The sequence below is a fragment of the Sceloporus undulatus genome, chromosome 2, assembly GCF_019175285.1.
Source record: "Sceloporus undulatus isolate JIND9_A2432 ecotype Alabama chromosome 2, SceUnd_v1.1, whole genome shotgun sequence".
NCBI lineage: Eukaryota > Metazoa > Chordata > Lepidosauria > Squamata > Phrynosomatidae > Sceloporus > Sceloporus undulatus.
The window spans coordinates 194,081,732-194,106,924 of NC_056523.1; the positions used below are offsets into that span (position 1 = coordinate 194,081,732).

General features: G+C 43.0%; 1 protein-coding gene across 1 annotated transcript in view; it reads left to right on the forward strand.

Annotated features, from left to right (window-relative positions):
• DENND1C (DENN domain containing 1C) overlaps window positions 1-22,145 on the forward strand; it is a 42,794-nt gene extending 20,649 nt beyond the window's left edge. The window contains exons 12-23 of the mRNA XM_042452232.1: window positions 1,098-1,143; window positions 4,469-4,570; window positions 5,920-6,045; window positions 7,293-7,394; window positions 8,906-8,993; window positions 11,998-12,038; window positions 14,028-14,099; window positions 14,372-14,428; window positions 14,639-14,776; window positions 17,714-17,769; window positions 19,590-19,812; window positions 20,761-22,145. Of these exons, the coding sequence (XP_042308166.1) occupies window positions 1,098-1,143; window positions 4,469-4,570; window positions 5,920-6,045; window positions 7,293-7,394; window positions 8,906-8,993; window positions 11,998-12,038; window positions 14,028-14,099; window positions 14,372-14,428; window positions 14,639-14,776; window positions 17,714-17,769; window positions 19,590-19,812; window positions 20,761-21,387 (1,678 nt within the window). The 3' untranslated portion in view covers window positions 21,388-22,145. The remainder of the gene's footprint in view (window positions 1-1,097; window positions 1,144-4,468; window positions 4,571-5,919; window positions 6,046-7,292; window positions 7,395-8,905; window positions 8,994-11,997; window positions 12,039-14,027; window positions 14,100-14,371; window positions 14,429-14,638; window positions 14,777-17,713; window positions 17,770-19,589; window positions 19,813-20,760) is intronic.
• Window positions 22,146-25,193: the final 3,048 nt, after the last annotated feature.

Here is a 25,193-nt window from a genome sequence, read left to right on the forward strand (position 1 = left end):
GGTCAATCTGGCCCTGAGCCAGTTGAGTCTATCCTGGGCCAGCTGGAGCTATGCTGAATCCATATGCTTACCAGCCCAGGGGTGTTTGGACTATCTATCTATCCATCTATTTGGCTCATCTGTTGCCCGCTCATAGCCAGAGGAGCAGTTCTACTAGCAGATTGCTCTATCAGCAAATCTTTGAGTTTAGCTAGCAAAAGCAGATTTCTGCCAGGAGAAGAGGCTTCTGCCTAATCCAAGCTCCCACAACTAGTGCACATCTTAAAGGGATGATTGCACTGCAAAAAAGAAATATTGAGAGTGGAGAGAAAAAAGAGAGAAAAGTGAAGTCCACCTATTTCCTTTTGCCTCTGTGTCCACTCCAGGCTGTTTCTGCTTCCTCCTTCACTACTACTGCCTACACATAGTTTAACACACAGGAGGTAAAGTGCCCAAATCCCGTGGATAAACGGTATTTAAATCTCATGAATATCCTGCAGGAATGGGATCATTTTCAGACACGTCGGGGCACTCTGGCATTAACCCGTGCAAAAAGTATTAAAATCATGCTACTTTTTAATTTTGCTCTTTTTTCACATATTAGGAGCAAAGTGGGACTAGGAGGGCTGAACTGAACGCCTCTAATACAGAGTTTGTCAATCAGGGTTCCATGAGAGGTTGTTAGGGGTTTCACAAGAGATTGTGGTTGGGAAAAATAACATGCATTTCTTTTGTATAATGGTTTTTATGCAAGGGTTCCCTGAGACCTGAAAACTATGTCAAGGGTTCTTCCAGGGTGAAAAGGTTGAGCAAAGCTGCTCTAACCCATAGGCTTGCAAAAAATGGGGGTGGTTGGGAGGTGACTCCAGGGATCTAAATATCTATCACAGATTCTGTCTTGGAAACTATGCAGTGTCAAATCTGGTTAGTACTCAGATGGAAGACTTCTAACCAATACGATGTCCATTGTGCAATATTTTAGAGGAAGGAACTAGCAAAACTACCTATGATAATTCCTTGCCTAAGAAAACACTATGAAAGTCAAGGGGTCACTATGAGTTGACAGGTGACATCAAAGTACAATGTACAACTCTGATTCATCTTTCTTTCCTCAACAGTGCCCCCATGCCCTACCTCATAGGAGTCCATACCAGTTTCATGGAGGTGAGTTTACAAAGTCATCCTTCCCTAGAGCAAATAAGGCCATAACTGAGCCATGCCTCTAACCCTTAGAGTCTAAGGCAGGCATGGAGCTAGAATTTAAGGCAGACATGGAGCAACTACAGAGAGCATGGAGGCCAGTTTTCACCCCCATGTCCATCCCCATTGCACCATCTTGAAAATCAGCTGACAGTCACCTGGTGAGAAGCCAAAAATGAACTGCACTATCCTTTCCTGTTTATGTCTTCAGCAACTTTAAAGCATGATATGTATGTATTTCAACATCCACCACTCTTAAAGACCTCCAGGACAGGCTTCTCACTACATATGAGTAATTTGCACCAAAAATGTGGTTAAAAGCCACAGAGGACCTACATAAATTCACTCTGGACTATGAGGAAATAGAAATAGTTGAAATATTTCTTGTACCTTGGATCAAACATTGATCAGAATGGAGACTGTAATCAAGAAATAAGAAGATGACTGGGAAGGGCAGTGATGAAAGAACTAGAGAAGATCTTAAAGAATAAAGATATACAATTGAGAAGTAAAGTTAGAATCATCCTATGGAGTTTATCAAACAAGAGAAATTGCACTTCCAATCTGAACGTAATCATGGGGTTTAACGTTATTGTGTGATAGACTACCACACACAAATTCGGGCAATGCCATGCTATTTTCGGGCAATGGGAAGCCAGTTCGAACACAATTCGCATTCACGTAAATTAGCTGAACTAGCGAATTCACATGAATGCGTTCTGGCCCCACTTTCTTTTCATTCAAAATTAAGATAAATTCCTCACATGTGATAAAGTCCTATGTGTGGAGGTGGGAGCTGGACAGTGAAGAAAGTGGATAAAAAGAAAATCAACTTACTTGAGATGTGGTGCTGGAGAATAGTTCTGGGGATTATGTGGACAGCCAAAAAGACAAACAAATGGATCCTTGAACAGATCAAGCCTGAAATCTCTGTGGAAGGCAGGATGATCAAATTGATGCTGTCATACTTTGGCCACATCATGAGAATGCACAAATCATTAGAAAAGTCAATAATGCTGGGAAAGGTTAAGCGTCTTTCTACCATTCTTAACCTTTCCCAGGAAGTCCCTGTAACAGATGGCTAGACTCAATTAGGGAGGTCACAGGCATGAATCTACAAGACTTAAGCAGAGCAGTGAAAGACAGGGGGTCTTGGAGATTTCTCATACACAAGGTCTCCATGAGTCAAGCTCAACTCAAGGGCAGTTAGAAACAAGCAACAAGGCCTGGAAAAAAGCCCAAGGAGGGCTATGGTTACTAGCACTGGGAGAAGAGTATAATTTTCATCCTTGCACACCCTGGCCACCATGCTGGTGTGTAGCCATCAACCCAGATGTCATATCACGTAACTTCCAGTTCCTGTCTGAGCTGTTTTTGCAGCATCTAGGCTCCTTGGGGGATGCAGGGAAGAAACAAACTACCATGTCTTTGGATGCAAAAAGATCTTGTAGCACCTGTGGGTCGGTCTGAGTAAAAGAGCTCAGCTTCATCTCTGTGTTTTTAGGTGGTTTAAATGTGTTATGGCTGATTTTCTGGCAAAAAAAATCACTCCTAAAAACAACTGAAAAAAAGAATTGGGGTTCTAGGGTCTTTGAGGGTGTCCTGAGAAGCTTTGGGGCCCATGCAGTCCACAAGCTACCTTTTCCCCACCCTTTCCATAGACTAAAGGTTATGTGTCATAAAGCATTAGTATAGTGATCATAAGAAACGGGAATGAAAATGTATCATAAAGAAGGGGTATGGAGGGAGGCTAGACCTTGGGATAACAGCCCGTGAATACCAAAATTTGTGGATGTTCAAGTCCCATTAAAAGCAAGGATGACCCATATATACAATGGTAAAATCAAGGATTTATATATATTGTTTAATATTTTCAAGCCATGGATTATTGAATCCATGGTTATAGAATCTGTGGATATGGAGGACCCATTGCACAATTGCATGGTGTTAATTATGAGTTAGTTCTGTACTGAAGTCTTTTACAACATCATTTTAATAAAGTTTGCAGCAGCAAACACTACAATTATTTGGGCAATGGGGAGGTTTGGTTGTCATTGGCGCCTGAGCTAACTACTTATTTGGTAGCTATAGCAGGAAATTAAACTGGCACATTCTCCCTCCCACTAGTAAACAAAGGGCTCAACTGTCTAGGAAACTTTCATGCATAAATCTAATTGAAGTACACAGAGCATTTATGCAGGAATTGCATGGAGCCAGGGGAGACATCTTGTGTTCCTTTAAGACACTCCTTCGCTGGTAGATACAGCTCCCATTGTTCAGGCTTTGAGTTACTGTGGCAAGATTTTAGCCTTTTTCTTGGGGTCTCCAAGAAAAGAACTTATATCTCAGGGGAAGGGAGAAGTCTCACTGGGGACTAGGCTATTTTCTGCTTGGTTTGATGAGATGGCTTGACATTTACTGTGCTTGTATATCCATTAGGCTCCATCCCTGGGTCATCAGACATACCCAAGTTCTGTCTTTCTGACTTGCCAGGTGCCATGAAGCATCACTCCCCCAATGTACCAGGTTCCTTCTTGACCTTCTAAGCACAAGTTCCTTTCCCCTGACTCTGAACCTGAGAAGAACTGGCAATCCTAGCTGGAACAGGCCTTGCTTGTATAGTACTCATAGTTGTATTAGCAGAGCTGAATTTGGAACAGAACCATCTCTGAAGAAGTTTTGCCTGGTTATTTCCACCCACCCACTCCCATTCCTTTGCAACAAGTAGCCTGCATGATCAATGGAAGCCTGTTAGTCAATGAACTCCCTTTGCTTTGGTCTGCTTGCCCACTGTTTGCAGTCCAGGCAGGCAAGCCCAAGACATTTTATAGCCACTTAGTCAGTACACTTCCCAGACCCAGAGCTGGACCTCAGCATTGCCATTGCTAGTGCAAAGCATTGCCAAGGTGGAGCAGGGAAGATATCTTTCAGATTGCAAGCTGATTCTTTGATATCACTAGAAAATTCCTGATACCTCCTAGCAGCTATTTGGGTAACCTTGGTCCTGCTTGCGGCTCACTGTAGTAAGGGTTGGATGATGTGGGTGGGATTGACCTCAGGGAGAGGGTGCTCATGTCTTCACAACAGATATGTTTGAGAACATGGCCTTCTGGTACCATTCACCCATCTAGTTTCTGATATGAATGGGAATTGCTCAAATTAGGATGGTTGAGGATGAAATCAGGTGTAGCATAGTCAGATTATCATGAGTGGCAGAGGCCTTGAAAGATGGCAGTGTGGACATAAACAAGCATTTTCTGTTTCTTATTTCTTTCTTGGATATCTTTAGAGAGTTAGGAGCAAGGCGCTGGAAGATGTTGTCATCCTCAACATTGACACCAACACAATGGAATCGCCATTCCCGGACCTGGAAAGTCTCCCAAGTGATATAGTTAGTATTGCTTTTGTAACCTTTTTTAAATTAAAAAACAATTGCAAGTATATTGATATCCTTCTGTTGTCCTCCTAACAGCAAAGATATGGCAAAATTGGGAAATGAATTGTCTTACTTAAATTGCTGGAATATTCTGCCGGTCTTTAAAAACCATGACCAGCTTGGGAGTATGTTTTGATCCAAAGAGTAAATTTTTTAATAAAGTGTAGTTCAGTTCTGTTTCATTAATAATTTTTTCTACATATCCTGTTGAGAAAGTAATTTAAACATGGTTCAGTAACCAGTTCAGCTACCCTAAACAGGTTTGAAGCTGGTTTACTTATATTTCATAAGATTAATGTCATTTTGATTGCAGTGCAACTCCCATACAATAAATAGAACGATAATTTGAGACAACTCGACATTTTAACATGCTATTTACATGCACTACTAATGTATCACATCCTTCAGAAACATCTTAGTCATCTTTGAATACCGAAAGCACCAAAGGAGTCTTCAAATGTTCTTGTTTTAATGCACAGCAAGCAGACAGTGGAATTCAAGTTGATTTTAAGAGATATATATGATTTTAAGTGATGTTCTGTCTCATATGGCAGTATGGAACAATGGAGTTTATGACACCGGAGGAATTTCTCTTAATTTCGAATGAAAAGAAAGTGGGGCCAGAACAAGCCAAAATAACCGTTTTCTCCTCTCCAGTCCCACAACATCTGGAGTGCCATAAATTACCCAGTCCTGATTTATAGCATCTATAATCCCACTCCACTCCTACTCTTCAGCTGAGGAGACTTTCAAAGCAATTCAGGTATCAATTAAAAAGACAAGACAGTTCCTGCTCACAGGTATACAGGCTTTAAAAAGACACAGCACAAAAAGAAAGTAGATAGGGAGGTGAAAGCAAAACTAACTCAGATACAAGTTCTTAATGTTACTTTTCAATTTGCACAGACCACCGAAAATTATAGAGTTTGACAATGACATGGGGGATATCCTGCTGCCGCTTGCTTGTTTGGGATTCTGTGGAAAAATATGCTTTGAACCTAATCTTTGTGATATTGGGCCTGAACAGACAGGCCAAAATAAAGCTGCTTTGGGTCACTTTGCTGTTTAAATGACACACACATCTTAAGAGGTCAGACGCTGTGCCAAAGCTGCGCTCCAGTCCTTAGAAATGGAGTGTGGCTTTGGCATGACTTCTGGCCTCTTCGGAAGCATGCATCATTTAAACAGCATACTTCCAAAGTGACCCAAAGCAGCTTTATTTGTCCTGTCTGTTCAGGCCCACAGACTGTGGAGAGGCCTATGGACCAAGGATGAGCTTGTATTCTACTCCTCTCTCTGCTCAGATCTCTCTTTTGAAGTTCCAGTTGAAGAAACAATCAGCAACCACTGGGGACGGTGTGGCCCGAGCCTTCCTCAGGGCACAAGCACTCTTGTTCGGCAGCTACCGCGAGGCACTTGTTTTTAATCCAGTAAGTAGCTTGGCTGTTGAGTCTGCTTACCATATGCCAAACTCCCTTTTCTTTCATGGGAACATTTTAGATAGGAAATTAGGCAGTGGCATATTGGAACCAGGGCTTGCAAGGTCCAACACTTGAACCTGTCTAGTACCAGGGAAGATAGACTGCAGAAATAATGTAGTCTGATACTGCTTTAACTGACATGGCTCAATATTATGGAATTCTGAGATTTGTAGATTCATGAGATATTTAGCCTTCTCTGTCAGAGAGTACTGGTGCTAAAATAAACTACATATTCCAGGATTCCATAGCAATGAGTCCTGGCAGTTAAAGTGTCAAACTGCATGATTTCTGCCATGGATGGTGTAATCTTCTTCCCCTCTTAGGCTTTCCTGATCCTGTTAGTTTAATGTGCTACTCCTCACAGTTGCATGGCAAGTGGGATGGTTTTTATTGTTGGGAGCTATCCCTTTTGCAGTGCAAAGTATTTTGATCAATGCAGCTGCCTGCATTTTTGGACTCTTATCAGACGGGGAAGGCTGGGTGACTGAGCACTTGCACTTCCAAATTTACCACCACACCACTGAATTTAAAAGACACATAGGATAAGTAAGAGAAAAATATATTGGCTTGTTTGTCTCTTTGAAGATTACTGTGTGGGAATTTTGTAATGAAGTTTTCAGGATATAAACATAAGCACGAAAACCTGCTTTGTACTATAACTGGAAAAATGTTCAATTTGTTCTAGTGGCTTACCAAATTATAAATCCCAGGATTCAGTAGTATGGAGACATGGTGGTTAAAGTGGAATATAGCACTGTGTCTGTGTGTGTAGTGTGCCTTCAAATCATTTCTGCCATATAGCAACTCTAAGGCAACCGTATTATGGGGTCTTCCTGGCAAAATTTGTTCAGAGGATATTTGCCATTGCCTTCCCCTGGTGTATGAGAGAGTGTGACTTGCCAAAGGTGGGTTGCATGGCTGTGCTGGGAATCGAACCCTAGTCTCCAGAGTCATAGTCCAACACTGAAACCACTATATCACACAGGGGACTATAGGGAGTGACACCATGAAGTACTGCACCAGGTACCGCACCCTAAGTATCTTTCCCAGCATTTATTTTTCTCACAACATTGTCTTCTGAGCCTCTGTTGTCCTACACCAGCACACAAATCAGATGTATTGCATCTGTGAATCTATGCCTCTCCATCCCACTTGCTACCACTTCTGAGTCAATCTCACTTCCTCTTTCACTGCAGGGAGAGCCCATCTCCTTTTCTCAAGAGAGCTTCCTGCAGCAGGGATCCAGCACCATGCAGGCTTTCTTCCAGCGGGCCGTCCACCTCCAGCTCTTCAAAGAGGTAAGACACAGAGCAATGGATGCAAACTACAGTAAAAGAGATTTCACCTAAACATTAGGAAGAATTTCCTGACAGTTAGAGTTATGCAACAGTGGAAGATGCTCCCTCAAAGTGTGATGGAGTCTCCTTCTCTGGAGGTTTTTAAGCAGAGGCTGGATGTCCATCTGTCAGGGGTGCTTTGATTGTATATTCCTGCATAGCAGGGGGTTGGACTGGATGGTTCTTCAGGTTTCTTCAACTCTATGATTCTATGATTCTATGGAGTTTATCACACGGGAGGCTAAGTGCCTAAATCCCATGCAAAAACGAGATTTAAATCCAGGGAAAAACCCACAAATGCGGGATCATTTTCATACTCATAAGGGGCAGTTAGCATTAACTTGAAAATAAAATGCACAGAAAGTGGACAAAATCAGCCATTTTTTACTTTTGGGAGAATCCCAAAAGTAAAAAAGCAACTTTCTACACACATTAATACACAACGTCGTGTGAAAATGATCCCGCTTTTGTGGGATTTCCGTTTTAAATCCCATTTCTGCACAGGAAAATCCCCATGTGATAAACTCCTTAGAAAAGGAAACAGGGAGGGGGAAGGAAAAAGAAAATGACACTCAAGCATACATTCTTAAATGTGTCAAAAAAAAAAGGGAAGGGACACAAAAGGAGAAGTGTCATGTTCAGCTCCATGTTCCTTAGAGTAAAAACCTTTACATGTGAGCTTACATACATGCACATATACACATACACTGTGGGTGAGTAAGCTGGTACATTTTGAATTGTAGGTTCCCATCATGACAGCCCACATAGCCATGCCTTGAGGGAAAATCTGAAGATGTAGGGAGTATGTCAAACCAGTTCTAGCTGCTTCTATCTCCACCACTAGGTTTCTTTAAAAATAAATGGTGTTGCAGTCAGCCATCCAAAGCCATATCACCCCAGAAACAGTGTATTACAAAAGCAGTAGCATATTGTTTTGGATGCACACAGCACTATAGCCTTGCTGAGAAAATGTATTCCACCATCTTCTATTAGGAGGAAGCAGAGAAGCCTGCAGGGGTGGCAGATAATGTCAGTGCCTTAATTCTCTACCACTGCACACACACACACATACATGCGCACATGCAGACACACATGCGCACACACGGTAGATTCAGCTACGCACTGTAAATCGTAAAATGCAAAGGTCACGTATCTGCTCATCTGATTTATTTTGACATCTTCGTACAATGGAGTCCCATATATCTCCTCTGCTCTCTGCATCCTCTTTACACACATTTCTCTGTGATATCTATATCCACTGAGTTCTCTAATACAACTAAACCCATTTCCTCTTCCTATACTTCCTGGCTTAATTTCCCCAAAGAGTAGGAGATACCTGTATGTTCATTCATGGGTTATTCATTCTAAATATGCATAATTCATCCATAGATGATGTCTCTCCTGCACTTTCTAATTGGTCCCTTTCTTTGTTGTCTCTCCCCAACCATCCATATGCTTTCAACATCTGTCAGTTTATTGAGGACCGCCTGGAGAAGCTAAATGCCGGGGAGGACTTCTGTGACCTCTTTGAGCAGGAGATCAATCGAAGCTTGTCCCCAGGTAATGCAGATGTCAGTTTGTTTTCATTTCTCTCTTTGCTAGCAGAGGTGGATATGCTACTGAAGCTGCTGAACACCAAACTGCAGAACTTGGCACCTTCCCCTTTGTTGGCTCTTTAAAAAGGTACACAGTCCGCCCTCTATATCCATGGGTTCTTTATCCACAAATTCAACCATCCTCAGTTTGAAAATATTTTTAAATTTATAAATTCCAAAAAGCAAACCTTGACTTTGCTATTTCATACAAGGGACACCATTTTATTGTGCCATTGTACAGAATGAAACTGGAGCTTCCAAGGATCTTGGTATCCATGGGTGATCCTGGAACCAAACCCCAGCAGATACCAAGAGCCCACTGTATTTAAAAAGAAAATTACTCAGGAAGTTTCTGAGAGCCTTTAGATGCTTCCAATTTTAAATTATTCAGACTCTCCAGTGTGGTGTCCTGTCAGTCTTCCCATTTTACTTTGTTCACCATTATTCCCATTCAGAGGTGTTTCTTTCAAACTCTGCACTGTTGTGTCCAGAATCACTATTGAAACAGTAGAAATGGGCAGTCTACTACTGCTGGCCAATCTCAGGTCAGCCTCTCCCTCCTTTTTCCCCACTTATTTTATTTGGTATGAATAGTTAATAGAGGACCACATATTCCCTCAAAGAGCCTGTCCTGCATTTAGTAAGAGTAAGGGAACTTCAGGTGCCTCAGATGGCAACTGTTACAGACAGCTATGGCAGCTCCCCAGGCAATGATTCTGAGCTTCTAACCATTCCTTCTTTTAGAGGACAAATCTGAGTGTGAGCACCACACAGCCTGTCATAGACCCCTAAAGCTAGTACATGTAAGGTGCAGGAGTCCACACTCTCCTTTTACCAGTGGAAGGAAAACTATTTGCCATCCAATTTACTTCTAAACCCGAGGAGGGGTTCCATTTTGGGGGGTTTTGCCTCTAGCTGCCAGATGTATAAATCCAGCTCTGCTAACACTTTTCACATGACACCTGTGAACAAAGTGAGGTGAGATAGTCATGCAAAGTGTTATACGGTATACAAGTTACATTACTCCCATATAAGATTAGGTGATAATGAGAGAGAAACCCAGCAAAATAGGGTAAGAACAAAGGAGAAAGTCATTAAAACAGATATTAAAACAGCAAACCTTGATTTTATCATTTTATATAAGGCACACCATTTTACTATGTCATTGTATTTAATGGGACTTGAGCATCCACAGACTTTGGTATCCACAGGCTCAGTTGTGTGACTAACCATACTTTCAGTGGTTTTCTCTAACTTCAGGTATGAGCAGAGACAGGCTTTTAGGAAGTAAAATAAATTTGGTGTTTTAGGGTCATTCACAACTGAGGGTTAAAACTTCTCACTATATCCACACTACCTTAGTGAGAAGATCTAAGACAGGGAATTCTTGTCCTGCATTGACCCCAGAATTCAGGTGGCCCTGCCTCTTTACTTGCCACCATAATGTTTCATGCACTTTACAAGGGGCCTCACACCTGACATCAAGAGCCCCCACAGCCAAGCCTTCTTTCCCATGAGCATCCACAGAGCAGAAGGTGATGGAGTCAGGAACAAAAAGGCCCTGCATCACCCCATGGGCAAGCATGGGCCGGCCAGGGCCTGTTGAAGCTGATGCTCAGTGCTAGAGCATCCTTTCATTCTTCTCATTTAAACATACAAATAGCAATAGCTTACACATTGTAAACCACTTAGGGAGCACTTAAGTGCACTGATAAGAGGTATAGAAATGTACTTGCTATTGCTTTCATTCTTCTCATTTAAACATACAAATGCATTGGAATCAGGGAATTATGGGGGCTGGGTACATCCATGGTTATAGACATGCATTTTTTGTTGTTTTTAGCTTTTAAATATCCTTGCTATGTACTTGATGCTATGGGTCCTAGAGCAGATCAAGCCAGAATACTATGTCAAAATGGTGCTTATGTCCAAGAAAATTTGTTTGCTTTAAGTCCTGCCCCTGTAATCATGATTGTGCTACAAGTTAAGCAAATTTAAAATGGAAAGAAGATGCAGGGAAGGGATGGGGAAGAAAGAAAAATGTTGTGCACTATTGTTTTAGATAATTAATGGTAATAGATTTGAATATTTAAAGGTGAGATGCAGGGTCTAAAATTGTATAGTTGCACCACTGCTTTTCTCTGAAGGGTATATGTTCAAAGCTGCCACCATGTCCATTCCTTTGTAGGATACTGAATCTGCTACTATATGTGTTGTTGCTGTTATGTACCTTCAAGTAGTTTCTGACTTAAGGTCGGAACGAATCCCCCACAAAAATAGAGGATCAGCTGTACACATTTTAAAAGATAATAGCATTTTAAAACAGTACAATACCCCCAGGACATTAAAATCATAGAATCATAGAGTTGGAAGAGCCCACAAGGGCCATCCAGTCCAATCCCCCGCCATGCAGGAAATCTCAATCAAAGCATACCCGACAGATGGCCATCCAGCCTCTGTTTAAAGACCTCCAAAGAGGGAGACTCCACCACACTCTGAGAGTGTGTGTTTGACATGTCCAGCCTGGAGGACAACTCGGAGGACTCAGAGGATGAGTCAGAGCCCCTGGAACCTGAGGCTGTGGCTCCTCCAGAGGTTCAGCAGCCAAGTCTGCCTGGGGCTGAGGCTGTGGACATAGAGGAGGATCTGGGAAGTGTGCCTACCTTCAGGGAGCGTCAAGCCAAAAGAGGCTTTATCAGAAACATGCTGCCTGCCTATTTAGACAAGTGGAGCATGTATGCCTCTTCACCAGTGATTATCTGACTTTCCTGGAGGAAAGACTTTGTCTCTTCTTTAAAAATTATGTTTTAAAAGCCTGTCTAAGCAAAACGGACTTAGCTTGCTAATAGCAGAACAAGGAGGGGGCCATTGTATATCTTGTATATACAATATCCAATTCTCAGCCCAACATCTTTGAGGGCAGAACTTAAGTCCTGATGGCTACTCATCTGTGCTCTCTTCTTTCCCAGGTAGCATGCATGCCTATCACTTGTGGCTGGAGAACCTAAAGGTAAGTGAATGTACCTCATTCTGGCAGGAGTCATTGTCTTCTGCCAGTTATCTGTTGTCCTCACAACTGCAATTTTTTTTATTTATTAAAAGTATGTATAAATGGCTTTTCTGCCTACCAGAATTCCTAAAAGCAATGTGCATAAAACAAAATAGATTGTTTAAAAACCACATTTTAAAAGTCAAAGACCTGAAGAAATAGTACAGTTTTAGCTATCTGTTGAAAACCAGGCAAGGATAGAGTTGGTTTGTCTATTTTCAGGAGGGAGTCCTACAGAAAATATTCCGTCTTGCATAGCCACCAATAGGTAGCCTTTTTGGCTGTTCCCATCTTCTAGTTTGCTTACTTAACATGAATCATCATCTGTATATAAGGCTATCTATCACAGTTACTACACTGCATGTCCTGCAATGAAATGAAGGACCACACTGGAACATGCTCTGGTAATGTATCTATGAGCAGATTATAACCACCTATATGTTCCCTGACTGTCAATAAGGAAACACTTAAAATGTAGGAAAATGAGAGCAGGAAAATCTGCTCGGTGCCACCAGCCCAGATCGAGTCTCTTTACTTCCATTTTATCTTTGAAGTAAGATAGATCCAAAATGACTAGACATGTGAATGTGATCACTCAAGGGCTAAGCAAATTGTTTTGCAATCTCCAGAGCCCAGATTAAAATAAGAGATTTATTTGGGGTCAATAAAGGACAAGAGGCGAAATAAGGGAACTGTAAAATAAAGGGGGAAATGCTCTAAATACTCCCTTATCCTTAGAGAGGCATGCATAACAATCAGTGTCATAAAATAGCATTTCTCCCCAAGCATTACCTGAGAGGCAATGATGAAATGTTGGTATTCTGCCCTATTATTTTAAGATCTCTGAGCTGCTTACAATAAAATAGCAACACTCAGCACTTTGCTTAGTTCGATGGCTTTAGAGGGTGTAAAATGGTAGAGATGTCTCTCCTTTCCAGGCCATCAATTTGTATTCTGAGTAAAGCTCAGGATCAGTGTGTGTTTCCATCCTTTCCTTTGCTTTCATCATGGAAAAATGTGTCTTTGGGCAGCAAAAGGAGTCCTTAAGGACCCGTGCAGGGCCTTCTCAGCTCAGAATAACAAGGATGTGTGCCTTTTGTGGATTTGTATCTAGAAAGCCTAAAGATTAGTCCTATCATAATCAAGTTAATTAATGTTTTGTATTAATTTGATGTGTCTCCTCTTGAGAGAAAGCAGGCAAAATGCAGCCCTCTGGATGTCACTGGACTGCAATGCCTAGTATTCCTCACTGTTGATTGTATATGTACTTAGACTAATGATAGTTGCATACCCTCCAACTATCCTGATTTGGTAGTGACAATCTCATTTAATCCTCTGTTGTCCCACTGCTTCAGCTACTTTTAAATTTTTCCTGTTTCTCTCTCCTCCTCTCACTTTCCTGCTTTGTTCTCAGGCAGCTTACTTCAGTTGTTGCAAACCAAAGTGCAAAAGTAATTTGCACGCAAGTAACTCAGCATCAGGAGAAGAGAGGAGAGGAGAGAAGGGAGTGGAATCTTGCCATTCCCAGTCAGCTCAGGCAAAAGCAAACTGCTGCTTGTGTATTCTTCCTTATTAATAACTTGCCATCTTCACCATGTTCTGATGTTCTTGGCCACAAACGTCCCTGTTTTCATCTGAAATGTTGGAGAGTGTGGAGTTTCAGTCCGACAACACCAGGAGGGAGAGATTTGGCTCATCCTTGTTATAAAGGGTGCTGCTTTAGAGACCTCTTCCATGGTAGACAGACCATGGAATGGAGCTTCCATCTTCTGGGCCAGCTTCTTACACATCAGGTGTCTACTACTCTCCTTCCTTTTTTAGCAGGTACCTTTCTTCTTGTCATACAGCCAACCTTGCTGTTGAGTTTTTCACCCTTTCTTGCTTTTTCCATTAGAGTGGGGTGTGATTTCAGTTTATTGCTTTGAGCTAATGTTTCTTCTCTCTTCCTAGAAAGGTGGAGGAGCCCTGATCAGTACCATGAAAAACAAAGCCAATCCAGCAGTGAGGAGCGTATACCAATATGTAAGGCACTTGTGGGACTTGTTTCCTTACCTGAATGGTTGTTCTTCCTCTTCTTTTGATCTGAAAGTCTGATCTAAGGAATACATGTTTCCTAACCTCCTACAGCCCTAGAAAGGAGCAACTGAGGTTTTCAGAAGTTATCGATCTTAGACTTTTAATCACATATCTTTGTGTGTTGTTTCTGTATTTGTGTGTGCCTGCATATACATACATTTTTGTCCATCTTGACATTTGCTGTATGCTTCCCCATCTTGTCTCCCTTTTGTCTCAAGGCCAAAGGCCATGCCAAAACAAGACTAAAGAATATGCGGAGCCGCCTGATGGATAAGGTAAGAAACAATTTCCTTTCCCTATCCAAACTGTCTATTAAAATTATAAAGATACGGAAGAAAAATCCCCATATGGCTGCTCTCTGTTAGTATTGCAGTCTGTGTTTGTATTTACTCTCTATGGGAGTAAATATTGCTTTGTTTGACACCCTGGCAGGGGTAGGGAATAAAAGCAGAGCCTATGCTCCATATAATTCTGATCTCCTCTAGGACTCCAGTGTAGACCAGCACCGACAGCGAGGTCATTCCCTGAACTGCGATCACATCTCTAGTCCTATCATGCCCACAAGGAACAAACAGTCTGAGACCCTGCAAAGCCGATTGCCCATCACCCAGCATTTTGGGAAGGTAGGCACGGGCCTTGGGAGGGGAAATAGAGATTTAAAATGACATGCAAGAAGAATGGAACTAGGTTAGAGACATCCACAAGACAAAGGAGACTATTAGGGGGAGACCATGAACACCTTCTGAAGTCTTTGCCTGAAAGTTATGAGACAGCTGCATGAAGATTGTAAAAGGCAGAGACCCTGGGACTGTTTCTAAGGAGAGGTGGCTCATCATTGGGAGGCAGGTTGTTATTTGTTTTCCCAGTCTGCCAGGTATTTGTTGGGAGGAGGGCAAATCACTTTTCCTATCCTATTTCTCTGGTCCATTCACTGGCCCATGATAAAACAAAGACAAGTAAAGAAAGGCGTCTCTTGCATATAAAAATTGTCAGGATGTTTTGAATGTCTGGTTTGTGTGCAAATACTGCATATGTTTGTAGGTGGGTATCTATAAGCAAGTCTGGAGAAAATGGATGGCTGTAAATAAATGAGGCAGTGGAATAAAAAAATATCAGCCATGTTGAACTTCCATATTTTGTATGGCCTGTTTAATCCTAGCAGGTTTGTTCAGAAACCCAACCAAATTCTGTAGGATTGTAATGTATGTGATTGCATAGTCATGTATAGTATAGGTTTACAACTGGATCCATCCAAGTTCTGGAGAAAGTGATAAAACATTCAACTTAGTAAGAACATGATGTAGTAGTTTGAGTGTTAAACTGCGACTCTGGTAATCAGGGTTCGATTCCCAGTTTGGCCATGAAACCCATTGGGTGAACTTGGGCAAGTCACATGCTCTCAGTCTCAGAAGAAGGTAATAGCTAACCTTTTCTGAACCAATATTGCCAAGAAAATGCCATGATAGTGAGGGGACAAACCCAAATATCAATGTTCGGTAATATGCAAGAATCAATGTGTGTGTGTGTGTGGAAAAAATAGGAGAGTGAACCAAAGTACACGCAGTTTAGAATAGAGGCTTCTGGGAGAGTGGAATGCAGAAAGGGGAGTAGATGTAGAGATGTTCGAGGTGAAGCATTCATCCAGGTGCCTAAAAGGAACAAAGAGCCTTAGCAAAAGACTGATAGAGAATGTAATTTCACTGGCAGAAGGGCCTCTGAGTGCCAGCATAGTTGATAAGGGGCAATGGGGTGTAGCCAAATGTATTTTAAAGTATATTTAAATGTATTCATGTATCTGGGCTATGATTGCTGGAAATTTATATGTTTAGAGTGTGAAATGCCCAATGAGGTGATGAAGATGAGTTTTCTTTGTCTGTTTTGCTATAAAGTAACCATTGTTTTTGGCTCGAGGCCTCAGTTCTGTTGGAATGGGAATTCCACTGGAGACAGCTAGCTTTGAATAAATCTTCTCAACGAAATCTGGGTCCTCTGCCTTACTCTATTCTGTCAGAACCTTTAAAACCTATCATCCACAACAATAGTTTTTTGTGGGGCTTTCAGACTATGCGGCCATGTTCTAGAAGAGTTTCTTCCTGACGTTTTGCCAGTATCTGTGGCTGGCATCTTCAGAGAATGCTTGCCCGGAAAAGAGGTTTTTGTGTGTGTGTGTGTGTGTGTGTGTGTGTGTGTGTGTGTGTGTTGTGTCACCCTGGGAAAGGAGGAGTGATTTGCATGCATATTGTTTTGTTGCTAACGGCAGGTCTCAGAGTGGGAGGATACGCAAAGGAGGATTAATGTCTGCTTGATTAGTGCCCATGGTCTGCTGGGAAGCCCCTCACCCTGGGAGATTTCTCATTTGCATTTGTTGAGTCTTCAGCTTGCTGTTTTTCAGGACTGGAAGCCAAATCTTGTTTACTCTCAGGGTTTCCTCTTTCCTGTTGAAATTGTCCAGGTGTTTGTGGATTTCAATGGCTTCCCTGTGCATCCTGACATGGTAGTTGTTGGCATGGTCCAGAATTTCAGTGTTTTCAAAAAAACATTTTATGCCCAGGATGGTTTGTGGCATGTTCTGTTACTACTGATTTTTTCGGCTGACCCAGTCTGCAGTGTCTCTTGTGTTCCTTGATTCTTGTTTGCACACTATGTTTGGTGGTCCCTATGTAGACTTGTCCACAGCTGCATGGTATACGGTAAACTCTTGAGGCTGTGAGAGGGTCACTCTTGTCCTTGGCTGAGCAAAATATTTGCTGGAAATGCCATGATAGCTTCACCTTAGGGTTGCCATAAGTCAGAAACGATTTGAAAGCACACAATGCATGCATGCACATTGGGAAGGGCAAGGGTGCTTCAGGGTTGCCTGAAAAAGCCATGGATGCTGTTGGATTTATTCCTGACTGGGTGGGGTTATATAGTAATTAACAATAATCACCACCACCACCACCACCACTCTTTTTACTTAATGTAAGTAATTTTGAGAGATGAAAATTTGAGAGTGTAGCCTTCTTTCTCCCCTCCCAAACTCTTGAGGTGGATTCACAAAAAAGCACAACTGCCTCCTTTTGGAAATCAGATGCAAAGAGAGTCCTTGGACAGAGAATCTAGACACTCTTCCACACAAATTTCACTCCTGCAGCAGTCATGCAATTGATAATAAAATGGCAACATACTGCTTGTAGAGCAGCCATCACTGCACCGCTTCTCGTTTGCTCAAATGGGACTAAGGTGCCCATTGCACTCTCTTTCTGCACTCTCCCTCAACCCACCTCCCTTCCTTATGCCCTTTTAATAGTAAAAAAAGAAAGACAGGAAATAAACAGGAAAAAAGATAGTCAGGATGCTTCAGAATAGCAAAGGGATGGGGAATGGGGAATGGAAGGGGCAGTGACACCATGCGTCTTGTGATCACACAACTCCCCCAGGAGTGACATGTATCATCTGGGGACTTGCACAATTGTGAGGACATTCACAATGCGATAAGCACCAATAGAAGGTGCTGTGCAAATGTGAGTTACCTTCTTTGTGTGATAAGACTCTTAGCCTCTCCTTTTTTCTTTTCACAGTCTCGTCCCAGGCGACCACAAATGCAGACCAGCAGAACAGAACTGGAGGATCAAAGGTGAGACGTTCTAAATTAGGTGGACACCATTTGCTGCTTCCATCCATAGCTCTGCTCCTATGCTGATCATATCCCCTCTCTCTGATCCATGAGGATTTTGTGTCTAATGTGGCAAAAAGCCAAAGGGTGGCTCTATACCTACTAGTAATTTCAGGGAAGTTCTGTTGTACTGGCTGCACTGCACTGGCTAAATTAAAATAAGAACTCCTAGGAGGCCTAAAGACACACCAGGTTAAACCTCTTAAATCAGGGTGGAAATTGTACAGCCCTCCAGAAATTGTCGGATTGCAAATCCCAGTGATTCTAGCCACCATAGCCAAAGGTAAAGAATACCGGGAGCAGCCATTCAAAAATATCTGGAGGGCCACATGATTTTCATCCCTGCCTTAGATAGACTACAACCCTCTGTGCCCTTTTGCTATGGGTAAGTCCTCTTAGAGCCAGAGTAACATTTGCTTCTGAATAAAGAGGCATATGAATGGTTTTCTAGAAGACAGAAGTGTCCCCTTATGGTCTGGAATTTAATTATGCTCCAGAGTTTCATAGATTATTTTTAAAATCTCACAAACAGGTTTTTAACTTAATCATGTTATTTAACATTAAAAAATTATAGAGTGTAGCTTTTATTATGCAACGTAACTTTTCCCAACCTGGTGAAGGGCCCACCATAGCTGGAAGGCTCCAGGTTAAGGAGGACTGACATAGCAATGTTGTAAAACCCAGAGCTGCAACTGTCTTCCTTTTTGGAAAAAACAACTGAGGCCAAGTGAGCTTCTGACTGGAACAGTGCAAGAGATTTTGATACCAGATACAAAGGTGGTGTAATTTTGTGTTCCTCATACATAGGTAATAAGTCAGCATCCTCCACTGAGAGCAGGTGGCTAGCTTATAAGACATAAAACAGATTGCATGACACCCAGAGTTCTGTCGTCCTACTAAAACAACCCATAGGCCAGGCACAACAAACACTTAACCCGTCAATGGCAGGGTGGAGCACCTTGCTGATGCCACCAGCACATTGTCCCTGATCCATGCCTCCTAGCCTCTGCCACTAGAGGCAGTCGCTTTCCTTTGCTTAATGGTGGTGCTGGCATTCTCAATTTCAAAATTATTGGAAATGGAGCATTTCAAAAAGTTTTTCTATGTTTTGTGCAGCTTTTATCAAGTGCAGCAAAAGAGATATTGTCAAGTAGCAATACAAATATGGTAGGGAGGGGAAAGACTGGTCCCTGTGGGCCATGTGTTATCCTCCAGGCTGGCATACTGATGCCAAATAAAACTAGATAAACTTTAACAAGACTCCTTGCTTTTACTTATGCAAACATATGTTAACATACACTATAATTCCCTGAGTAACAGTCCACTGTCGTACCAGGCTTGTTCTCCATGGCACTTTACAGACCGCCCAAAAAGGGCAGTCTGCTGGCGCCTCCGTTTCTGCCACTGGGAAGCCTCAGCCTCCAAATGGCGATGCTTCCCAACAGCCGAAAAAGAAGCCCCAAAAAGAGGCTTCTTTTGGCGGCGCGCTTATGACTCCGCAAGGCGCCAATGGCGCACTTGTGGCATCATAAGTGAGCTGCAACATCAAAATGGCGGCGCCCGTGTGTATAGGGTGCCACCATTTTGTACGTACTAGGTATGTACTAGGGTTAGGGCATCCAGAAGGGACGCCCTTTCGTAACCCTAGTATGTACCTAGTACATACTTTATTCCCGTGCGGAACGGGCCCATGTCACTTTAGATTCTGCTTTCATCATAAGATGCCATGCTCTTTTTACTCCTGATCATGTTTCACATGTCAAATATATGTGTTTTCCCAGGGATGTTTCTACCTTTTCCAGCACAACATCACTGGATTGCTCCCTGGGCCAAGATGAAAGTGAAAATCTGCAACCGGGTGTCCTGGATTCAGGCGACTTTGATCTCTTAGGTGAAATTTTTGAGACATTAAACCTGTTGGAGCCCAGCCAAGCCGGACGGCCTCTCTATGGCACTCGTAGCCTTGATTTTTGCAATTTAGATGAGAAGAACTTCTATATGAAGGTGAGCCCTGTTTGTTCAGGCATCATTGGACGTTATCAGACAAGAGAAATTGGAAGTATAATCCAATGGCAATCCGAATGCAATCATGGAGTTTCATGTTATTGCGTGATAGACTACCGCATGCAATTTTGGGCAATGGGAAGCTATTTTTGGGCAATGGGAAGTCAGTTCAAATGCAATTTGAATTCACGTAAATTTGCTGAACTAGTGAATTCACGTGAATGTGTTCTGGCCCCACTTTCTTTTCATTCGAAATTAAGAGAACTTCCTCCTGTGTGATAAACTCCTGTGCAACTATTCAAAGATGCTCAGGTACACATGGCATGCTGTAACTCTGATTCAGAGGAACCGGAACTTGGAAAAGTTATTTTTTATGGACTGCAACTCTAGGATCTATCAGCCAGCATGGTTCTTAGGATTCTGACAGTTATAGTCCATTACAGTTGTAGCTCTAAGAGGAGTAAACTCTAACTCAACAACAGAGAACCTTTGACCCTTGGAGTGTATTGACCCATAGCTCCCATCAGTCCCAGTCTGCATGGCCAATAGTAAATGGTTAACACAGCTGTAGTCTAAACCATCTGGAGAAGGGTGTTTTGTATCAGGGTGGGCAAAGTGTGCCATGTGCCATATGCGAATTCCCCCCCCCCCCCGCCCGCAGTTGCTCCAAAATTCACTACAATGACCTCTAAGTGGTGTGGAGGGCATTTCTACCACATTTGGTGCCCCCACTTAATTTTTACACTAGCTGAAACAACTGGCATTGCTCCCAAGGACATTCGGGGCAAAAAATGTTTTTTATTTGTTTTGCAGAGCTGTGTGTGTTGATGGGGGTGCAGCTCTCCAAGGTATCCTGGGAGACCAATGCAACCCCCTAGCCTTCCACAGTTGCCCACTCCTGCTTTAGACTACCCCTTGGATAACTCAGTATCTCCTTCTCTGTTGCAGATGAGGCCCAGCAGAGAGACCCTCTATGAACCCCTGTCTGAGGAACAGGATGATGGGGAGTCCTTGTCTGTGGATCGGATGTCTCTGGCTTCTCTGGACCAGGAGGATATGCAGAGTGCCTTGCTACTGTCCATGAGTGCTGCAGCCCAGGACAATGAGAAATATAGCCATGGTATCTCTGAATCTGAAGAGGTTTCTGGTCCTGAGAAGGCACCACTGCTCCAGCTCCAGGAAGAAGAAGAGGAGGATGAAAAGATGGCTGCATCTGATAACAGTGAGGTATCATATGTGGCATGGACCCAGAACATAGACCAGGAGGTCTCCCATCCTATTGCAAATAGAACAGAAAGCCACACTGGTGTGACATCTGTAGAGGAACCAAGGGTTCACCAGATCCTTGACTCCTTAGCAGCCTTTTCCAGCCCAGAAGCAGAGCCACCAGTCACCAGTTGCTCCAGCATCCAGGCACCTGCAGTATCATTCCAAACAAAAGTTAGTGTGACCAAGGATGTCAAGGAGGCAAAGGAGACCATACCTGCCTTTGGACAGGTCACACAACGCCTGTTGGTTCCCAGGCCTGTGGTCCAGCCCAGAGTGTCAGAACTGAAGAAGAGATTTGAGACCTAGAAGGTAATCCTGAAAATGCAGTGAGGGTAATGTTGGGTGAAAAAGACCTTCTTACATGTGGCTTCTGGAAAGAACATATTGCCCGTGTGGCTGGTCAAGTCACACCAGAGATCTGTCCTCTAGAACAGCAGGGAGACTCTGGACTTTGAAACACTCTTTGTTGTTGTTGTTAACCCCCCTCGGATCAATCTCGACTCATGGCAACCCTGTGGAGGAGGCATCTCCAAAACTCTATCTGCCACTATTATTCTAAGTTCTTGCAGATTCATACCTGTGACCTCCTTAATTGAGTCTATTCAGCTACCATTTGGTCTTCTTCGCTTCCCTCCACCTTTCCTAACATTGTTGTCTTTTCTAATAAGCCATGTTTTCTCCTGATGTGGCCAAAAAAAAAATTCAGTTTGTTCATCCACGATATACAGTAGTATTGGTTCAATTTGTAGTTCAAAAATTAGAAATTAGACCTTTTCACGTTCAAATATGAGATTACTTCTTAAGGGAGTGTGAACATTAATCAAACATTTCCTAGGGGTTTGGGGCATAGGAAATGTTGGGAACCACTGCTTTGGGGGGCTACAACATTAAAAAATGTAACATTTCCAAGCTTGGGTAGGACAACCATTTAAATAAATTTGTCACACTGACCAAGCACCCTTCCTCTTCTAAACATACAAGATTGCTTCTTATGAAATGTTTCCTAAATGTAGCAGCCAAGAGTCATATGAGGAGAAAAGCACATCAGAATTAGAAGGAAGAGTAGTGCTGTTGGCTAGTTCACCTGTGCACCTTCATCATTTGATGGCTACACTGTCTGGTGATGGTGTATGGGTGGAAATGAGCAGTGAACATAGAGTCAAGCATTGGCCTCTGAAATACAAAATCAGAATGATGACCACTGATGTAAATTGTATCTTTTTATAAAATAAGAAAGTTTGAGTAAATTAATGGGGGAAAACAGTATCTACCAGTGGCTGAGAGGGACTCCTCACTGTGAATCATCTTTTTGCCTTATGCCCTGGTGGCGCAGTGGTTAAATGCCTGTACTGCAGCCACTCACTCACAAACCATAAGGTTGTGAGTTCAGTTACCAGCAAAAGGGCTCAAGCTCGACTCAGGCTTGCATCCTTCCTTAGGTGGCTAAAATGAGTACCCAGATTGTTGGGAGCAATTAGCTTACACTTTGTAAACCACTTAGGGAGTGCTTAAGTGCACTGATAAGCGGTACAGAAATGTACTTACTATTGCTATTGCATGTACATGTCTGAAGAATATTTAGTACTACCATCAGTCCCTCCCTGCCCACAACTCTGGAACAAGGGAGTACTGTAAGCTACAAAACAAGGAGTTATCTGGGGAGAAAGTCACACCCAGCTGAGAATCTGCTGGCTTTCTTCCATTGCCTTCACAGAAATGATAGCTGTAATCATTGTGCTTGTGAGGCCAACACCCTTGCCAGAGAGAAAAAACGCTCCCTTGAATTGGCCAGAAAACTCCCACTCCAAACATCCAATCCAAACTGCACTGGAAAGATATAGATGAAAGACAATGTGATGGCATTCTCATATACAAGAAAATTAACCAATTTCTTTCATAGAGTTGACGAGGCTTCATGGACCATCCAGTCCAACCCATGCAGGAATACACAAAGCACCCCTGACACATGACCATCCAGCCTCTGTTTAAAACCTCTGAAGAAGGCGGCTCCACCACTTTCTGAGGGAGTGTGTTCCACTGTTGGATAGCTTTTACTGCCAGGAAGTTCTTCCTAATGTTTAAATGAAACTTCTTTTCCTGTAGTTTGCAGCCTTTGCTCCATGTCCTAGGCGCAGTACAGACCGCCAAAAAATGGTGGTCTGCCAGCACCTGTTTTTCCTCCGGAGGGTTCCGGAGGAAAACCTGCAGAAGAACTGTGAAAAGTGGGTTCTTTTAAAGCCGCAGGGGCAGTGTAACAAGTGTGCCACTGGTGCACTGGTTACGTAAGCGCCGTGCTGCAACGTGCAGACGCCGCATGGTGCTTACGTAACAATGGTGGTGCCCATGTATACAGGGAGCCGCCATTATTATGCCACCGCCACATACTAGGGTTGCAGGGCATGCAGTCGTTCTACCCCCACGCAACCCTAGTACGTGGCCAGGCCGGCTCAAAGCGCCAGTCTGGACCACACCCTAGTCTCTGGAACAGCAGAAAACAAGCTTGCTCCATCCTCAATATGACATCCCTTCAACTATTTAAACAGGATTATCGTATCACCTCTTAACCGTCTCTTCTCCAGACTAAAGATACCCAGCTCCCTAAGTCTCTCCTCATAGGACATGGTTTCCAGACCCTTCACCATTTTGGTGGCCTTTGGACACTCTCCAGCTTGTCCACTTCCTTTTTGAGTCCTGACCAAAGCAGAATAGGTTGAGGTGCCTCTTCTGGGAGTAAGAGCTTTACTAGTTTTGTTCCCTTCCCATTTGCCTTTGGGAGTCACCCACCACTTGGATCCAGTGACCCCAGGAACGTCTCAGAAATGGAACTCAAATGTCTTGCTCCAGCCCTTACAGAAGTTTGCCTGCCCTTGCCAGAAAAGCAGAGGTTGGTACAATTTACAGGTGAAGGCAGCCTTACAAGGAACAGATCTACCGTTAGGAGAGGCGGTTGGTAATTCTAGTAAGGCGCTGGAGGAGAGAGTTATGAGTGCCATGTACAGAAGTTGAAAAGTGCCTTGCCTTTTCAACTTCTGTACATGAAAAAGAGAGAGCAGGGGAGAATGTGGGTTGCTTCCTGCACCAATATGTCTTGCACCAGCCCTGACCCTTAGCATAGTCTAAAAGTGCTGCAAGGAGATGAGAAGCTTCCAGAAGAGACATCATCATGAAGTCATCTGTGATAGATGGATAGGAGTGTGGAGAAACTTGCAGCTGATCAAATTGCCTGCTGGATCAAGCTACCTGTTGGGGAACAGGCCACAGCCCTAAGAGCAGGGGTAGGCAACCTGCGGCCCGCGGGCCGGATGCGGCCCGGAGAGGCCTTGGGACTGGCCCCAGCCCAGTCCTGCTGCCGATTGCCACCGGGGCCTTTGGCTTCTCACGCACAGAGGCAAGGGGGGCAATTGTCTATAGATGCCTCAGAAACATGCATTTATATTAACATTTTTTTAAAAAATCAGCAATTTTTTTTGTGTGTCCTCCACTTTTTTAAAAAAGTGTCCACCATTTGAAAATGTTGTCCTACATTTGTCCCGGTTTATTTATTTTTTAAAAAAAAATTTAATTATTTATTTTTTGGCTTCAGCCCCCCAGTTGTCTGAGGGACAGCAACGCGGCCCCCGGCTCAAAAAGGTTGCCTACCCCTGCCTAAGAGGCTTAAAAAGGAAATAAAAGACAGAGTTTTCAAACATAAGGAATGATGCAGGCCCTTCCGTTCTATGCTACTAATGCCAAACTATTCTGCTGGGTAGCTTTTTGTCCTGATGACATTCTAGAGTTAGCTGACTGAGAGGAAAGCCTACAAGCTGTAGTACTATGGCCTCAGAGCAGCTTTTGTATCAGGTTTGGTTGGTCTGAGTCTCCCACCTATTCAAAGAGGAGGAAGGAAAAAAAGAAATGATAAGATGTGTAACAGCACACAAGCTCAGCATTCAGGGTAAAAAAAAAATCAGACTTTGGAAAAGCAGATTTTTGAACTACAGTTCCCAGAATCCCTCTGCCAGTTATGCAAAATTCAGAGGGTTGACCAAAAAGTAAGTTTCAGGCTCTGGGGGAAGAAAAGAGTAAGTTTGTTGGGTGTCTCTGGTAAGTATTTCTCCTTCTTTCTCATGCTG